General features: G+C 45.3%; 1 protein-coding gene across 7 annotated transcripts; it reads right to left on the bottom strand.

The window, feature by feature from the left end:
* Positions 1–251: 251 nt before the first annotated feature.
* On the bottom strand, positions 252–5,883 carry LOC105465839 (ubiquitin specific peptidase 51). 7 transcript variants are annotated; one of them, XM_011714470.3, is made up of 3 exons: positions 5,379–5,883; positions 4,766–4,851; positions 252–4,587 (listed from the first exon to the last, which is right to left on the bottom strand). In XM_011714470.3, the coding sequence occupies exon 3, from the start codon at positions 4,536–4,538 to the stop codon at positions 2,406–2,408; it is 2,133 nt and encodes a 710-aa protein (XP_011712772.1). In that variant the 5' UTR covers positions 4,539–4,587; positions 4,766–4,851; positions 5,379–5,883; the 3' UTR covers positions 252–2,405. The 7 variants fall into 7 exon arrangements, with proteins under 7 accessions (XP_011712772.1, XP_011712773.1, XP_011712771.1 ...); XM_011714471.3 differs by lacking the exon at positions 5,379–5,883 and adding an exon at positions 5,068–5,303; XM_011714469.3 differs by lacking the exon at positions 5,379–5,883 and adding an exon at positions 5,068–5,303 and having other exon boundaries at positions 4,766–4,968.
* Positions 5,884–6,108: the final 225 nt, after the last annotated feature.

Raw genomic sequence — 6,108 nt, forward strand, 5'->3', positions numbered from 1 at the left:
GCCAACTTCCAGGCCTGTGCTCTTTTCTCTGCATTGTACCTGGGCCTCCCTCCACACACCTGGCTATTTCTCACTGATCACCTTTTTTAAGCCAGCCCCTGCAGCTGAGTGCTTTTAATACCCTGCTTTGGGGTAAAATACAATACTGATCACACTGTATTATAGCACTGGGCATTTAATGGCAGCCTGATGGATGAAGGGGTGAGAAAATATTACTGACAAGGTGAATAGAGCAAATAACTGAACTCATCTTCACATTTAACAAATATTTATTAACACAGAAATGAGTAAGGCTTGGCCCCCTGGTCTCAGATGCTCAGTGCAGAGGGGCAGACAATCACAAAGCTACAATAAAATCACAGTAGAATAAGTACTATCACCGAGGTATGGACAAAGTACTTTGGAGGCACAGTGAGAGGAATAAAGAGGGCGAGGGAGGAACAATTTTCTCATTTATACCTGCCTAGAGCATTCAGGGAAGGCTACAGAGAAGTCATCTGTGAGTTGGGTCTTGAAGGAGGAGTAAAAGCCACCAGGTGAATAGTCAAAGAAGGAGCCCTGCAGGCTGGGGCTCAGAGATGTAGGTAAGGCCAGGTAAGTGAGGGGTTCAGGGAACTAGGCATGAGTGACAAAAAAAAAAAAAGGAAATAAAGAGGGAATAACGAATGAGCAGAAGGACTGCAAGCACAAGCCCATAGCTCTACTGTGGAAATTAAAGGTCTTGTTTCCCCTTGGAAGGGGAAGAGGGAAAAAGGAAGGTGGGAGGGCCTCAGATATGGGTCCCTGCCACTTCCTCAGTCAGGCCATGGGGCTCAAATACCAAAGCCAGAGTTTCACAGCTGTGATCTAACTTCCCTAAGCCACCAAATTATCAAGCCCCTTTTCAGAAGCTAAGAATTTGTATGAATAATGCAGTTCTAAATGGAAGAGTCCCTAATGTTTTCATTTTTCTCAGATGAATTGATTCTGCCTAGGAAGTAATTCGACTTCCTTCAGGATATGAGATGGGGCATGGAATCTCAAGAGAGGAAGGTGGGTTAGTTAGTGTTTAGGCCTTGCAGCCATCTCACAATTGGATGGTAAGATAATGATTAAAATGTCTATTTCCTTTTGCAAAGTATATTGATATATCAACATAAAGTTCAAAAAATATATATACTCACACTCCGCTGTCTTGTTATTCCTGTCTCCTCCATTTCTTTCATACCCGTCTGTATTTTAATATGCTTAAATAAAAAAATAGAACTTCTTAAACTTTTAATTTTAATTTTTTTCTACTTGAATCTTTTACATTTTTTCATTTGTCAATTTTTATGTAACTTTTTGTAAGTTTAAATTTTTAAATCTTTATTTAAATATTTAAAGTTTTCATTTAAATCTCTTGAATTGAACTTATCTAAGGTTCTTTTTATTTCACAAGTCTCTATTTTCTTCCTATATTTTTTCAATTTTTGTCTTTAAACAAATTTTGTCTTTTTGTATTGAATTATTCTAAACTTTCCTCTTTTAAAACTTCTCTAAAATTGAATTGCATTCCATTCTGTATTTTCGAAAATTTATTTCTTAATCATTATAGTAGTAATTTTGTTAACACTTTTTAAATATGTATATTTTATGCTTTAATTGTGAAATATCTATTTATATTATTTTCCTTCATTTGAAACTTTTAAGATGTTCTTTTGTTTCTAACTTTAATTTTTAACAGTATTTTCTTCCTTTTTTTGGTAAACTTTCATTTTTAACCTTGTTCCTTATTTTACATTTTTAAACTTTAAGAATTTAATTTGCTTTTAATTTTTAAAATTCTGAAACTTCTTTAAATTAAAAAATTATTTTTAACTTTTAAAATATTTATTTAAAAAATATCAACTTAAATTTTTTTCAACATTTAAAATTCTTTTTCTTTTAAAACCTTAAAAATGATTTTTCCTTTTTAAATGTTTTTCTTTTAAAGCTTTTTAAACTTTATTTTAAAATATCATTTTTCTTTCAAACTATTTGGCTGGTCAGCCACAGCTGGAACACCAATTGTGAAGTTTTTGCTGATAAAGGAATACTCCCTGACTTCACAAGATATTTCTGTAGAAACAAATGACATAGTAGCATCAGAACACCTCTACTCCCATTGTCCCCACCTAAAGCATTCTTTTCATTTCATTATGTTTTATGTGACCATTTTCAACCTCTTCTCCCTCTCCCCATTTCTTAAGGTTGAATGGTCACTGGTTAGTATTCATTTTTTTTCTTCCTACAGACCCATGGGCCATGCTAAAATAGGTTCTTTACATCAAGATACTAGCTGTCATATAGGTGTTATTGTCATTGTCCATTCCAAGTAGGTCTGTGTGTCACTTCAAAATCCTTGCCTAATCATTTACTTTTTTTCAGTAAGTGGTCTGGTAAGACTAGTCTTTCTCTAGACCCTGTTTGTGATAGAAGAGTAAATACCCTTCACTGTAAAGTAAGTCCTCAATGGTAGCCTTGGTGATGATGGCATCATCACAGCTGAACCACTGGTCCTTTTGTTGCCGGATAAAGCTGGTATAGTGGCCACTTTCCAAAGTTCCATGGTGATTAATCACTGCAAACAAGGAATACTTATTCTCATTGGGCACACAATCTGCTGGTGGCTGGCCTTCTTTCATTCTGCTCTCTTTAGTGGAGGCCAAAAACGGAGTCATGTCCAGCTCCAAGGGAAAGGAGATAAAGGTATTAATCTTTCGCCTCTGTTTGCCTACATGCTCAAACCGCTTGAGATGAAAACAAGCCACAATGGGTAATTTTTTCATTGTAAGCTGTTTAGTAGACTCCTGGTAGCTTTGGCAACTATTGCATTTGATTTTGGCACTGCTTCCTAGGTGCTCTGGCCTTGTAAACCACTGTAGGCAGTCTGTGAGTGAGGGGATTCCTGGTATGTGGTCATCCCTGCTCACTGTGCCATCAGCTCTCTCTGGGTTCTGGGAATCGAATGTGGCACAAGAGCCAGGCAAGTCCAAACTGATGTCCCAGCATGGGTCTATGGTGGTGGAAACACTATGGCAGGCTTGACATGTGACATCTGATTGCAGGCCACCTGTAAAGATTTGGTCTATGATGCAGTTACAGCAGTTGGGGTTATTGGCCTCCTGCACACCACTATCATCTTTGCTGTGTCTATGCAGCACATCTAATATTGCAATAAGGAACTCATGGGCATCCTGCTGCCTGTACCCTGCTAAATGTTCTGCATGGATCCATATCAGATGCAGTAACTTATAGGGAATGTGAGGAGTTCGGCTCCCAGAGTACATAGCATGAAAAAGCGAAGACATTTCACAGACCAGACACAAGCTGGGGCTTGTCATTATACATTTGTGCTTGTCAGAGAGGAAGAAATCTTTCAGTAGAGGAATATGGGTAAGTGCCTGAACAATACAATTCATAAAACAAGTGTTCCCAAGATTGATTAGCCCTCTCAGGCCTACAGTATAGACTGACTTTTTTCTTCTCTTTTTCTTGGGTTTCACCAATTTTGGCTCCTGTTCCTTTGTCTCACAGGTTGATTGCTTGTCTTCAGTCCCTGATGTCATAAACTGTTGATGAGAAACATCTGTTGAGGTGGAAGTTAATCTCAAAATTTTTTCTTTTGTTTCTTTGGCAATCTGTTCTATGTCTTTGTCATATACATAATCCTTACACATGAAGCAATATATGACCCCATGATAAACGTCTACAGCTAAATGGTGCTGCTTTGTTTCTGCATGTTTGTGAATATGTTTCTCAGTGAAGCAGCCAAAAAAGACACAGGAGAGACAAGAGTGGAGTCTATTCATATGGGTACTACATACATGACAGATGCATGACTTTGCTTTACGTTTCCTAGTCTCTGGGGTCCCACTCCAAACGAAACGCTGGTAGATCAGCCTCAGGTTCTTCTGCCAGTTCTTACCTACTTTAAAGCTCTCCACATGAGAGCAGCCTGTGGGACCCTGACCAAAGTCGACCTCCAGCAACCAGTCCCCTAAGCCGCCAGGATCCCCCGACCCGTCTAGGTCACCAGAGCAGCTTCTCCGTGTCTGAGGCCTGGACCCAGGTCGGGATCTGCGCCGGGATCCACGCCAGGCCCTGGGCCGCGGTGCGGATGGGGGCGGGGGTGGCGGCGGGGGCGGGGGCCGGGCCGGAGGCGGGGGTGGGGCCGACAGCCCAGGCTGGCTGCGGGAGCGGGCCCGGGGCTGGGGCCGAGGGCGGGGCTTGCGGCGCGGGCAAACGGGCGAGGAGCTGCTGTGACAGCGAAGGGGGATTGAAGGGAGCACCTTCTCGTCGCCGCCGCTGCTGGTCCACGTCAAGTTCTCCTCCGGCACGGGCTTAGGCTCCTGTAATGGCTCCAGCTTCATCTCCTCAGCTTCCCGTCCCGAAGACGCCTTCGTCGCCCCCGCCGCCGCCTCCTCCATTTTCCCCGCCTTCTCAACCGCCTCCTCAGGAGAGGCTCCTCCCCCACCTCCGGAGATCCAGCGGGCCCCAGAGCCGGAGGGCAAAGAAGTTTCTGGAACCTGGGCCATCAGATCACTGCTCGACCTGAGAAGCAAGGCGTCTGGAAACGAGCTGCGACTGTAGATGAAAGGAGACAGACTTCTGTGAATGATCTGCCCAGCGTCATGGCCGCAGTGCGCAGTTAGCGCCCCCAGGACCCCTCCCATCGGCCCTTGAGCTCAGCCCGCGGCCGCTGCCGGCTCCACCCACTCAACTGAGAGGCCCCTGGAGCTGATGGGGAGACCGAGGCGGTTACCTGCTTTAAAGACGCTCAGATCATGCAGGGGCCGGGGGACTGGGAACAGAAGGCTAGCGAGCGGTGGGGGTGGGGAACGGCCTGAGCTTTAGGACAGAAAGGATGGAAACTTCTTTAAAAAAGGCGCCACCCTCTGTCTGCTTTTTTGCGCCCTGCGCAGCCTCGCTTTGGTGCAGCTTCCTCTGACGTTCTTTCCCTGTATCCTAAAAAACACTTGGGTCAACATTTTCTCTCAAAAATGGCTGAAAGGACGCACTTTTGGAAAATGAACTCAGAGGAAGAAAGTGTCCCTCTGCTCCTACCTTATCTATACTTCTGTGACCCGGTGTGTTCCACTCTAAGCCGTTGCCCCTCAGCGCACTTTCGTTCCGCCCAGCTCTTGCGCCCTCTCACGCTTTTTCGCTCTTGTGCTCTCACACCCCTTTTCTTGCTTCTGCGACTTCAATTCCTACGATTTCTCCTAGAATTCGGATTACTACTCCCTCCCTTCAGGCATTTGCCACCTCTAAGGCCACCACCATCCTCGGGCGATCCCCGAAGTCCCCGCTCCCTTTTCCCTCTCCTGCCCCCGCAACGCCCCCAGCCCGGCGGTTTGTTTAAAGGTCTGGGTTACCTTGGGCCCCAGGCGCGTGATATAGAACGTCAGCAACTGCTGCTGTCCAGGCGCTCCTCAGCCAGCCTTCTCTCCTGACCTCTCCTCAGGGCTGGTCACAAGGGGGCCGCCCCCTGGCCCCTCCCCTCTCGACGTGCGGCCCCCAACCCCGGATTCTGCCCTCCTGCAGTGATGAATGGCACCGCTGTCCCGCGCAGGCAGGCAAACCTCTTCCTGAGACAGACTCTACTGGAGGCAACAGCAGCAACAGATTCTACAGAAAGCCCCTGAAATGGAGGCTCAGGCCTCACCTAGCTCCAGGCCCGCACTCCACAGAAAAAAAGATTCGCCCGGCATGGGGGTGGGGGCTTCCAGAGATGGCAACTCCCTGGCAGAAATCCCTCAGGATCCTGTCAGAGTCTGGTCTCTGGGAGTTGAGAGAGAGAGAGAGAGAGAGATTATCCCAGAATGTGCAGGGGAGGAAGCATAAGCAAGGGCTCAGGCTCAGAGAGACCTGAGCCCAGGCACATGCTTGCTGTGTGACCTCAGATAAAACACTTAACTTCTCTGAGCCTTAGTTGTGTCAATTTTTTAAGAGAAATTGAAATAATAACCCTAACCCAATGTGAACACTAAGTCATAGTATATATCAAGTAAAAGACCTTTTTGGCAAGCTTTATCTTTCACACCTCTTTTTTCAGTCCCGACCTGAAAATCAGCCTAGAGAACAACTCCTGATGCAGAGCAGAGG

Source organism: Macaca nemestrina, chromosome X, assembly GCF_043159975.1.
Source record: "Macaca nemestrina isolate mMacNem1 chromosome X, mMacNem.hap1, whole genome shotgun sequence".
In the NCBI taxonomy this organism is placed as follows: Eukaryota; Metazoa; Chordata; class Mammalia; order Primates; family Cercopithecidae; genus Macaca; species Macaca nemestrina.

Bases quoted from the DNA above. Each gene is read 5' to 3' on its own strand.
- LOC105465839 (XM_024787909.2), bottom strand. From the start codon at position 4,676: ATGGGAGGGGTCCTGGGGGCGCTAACTGCGCACTGCGGCCATGACGCT.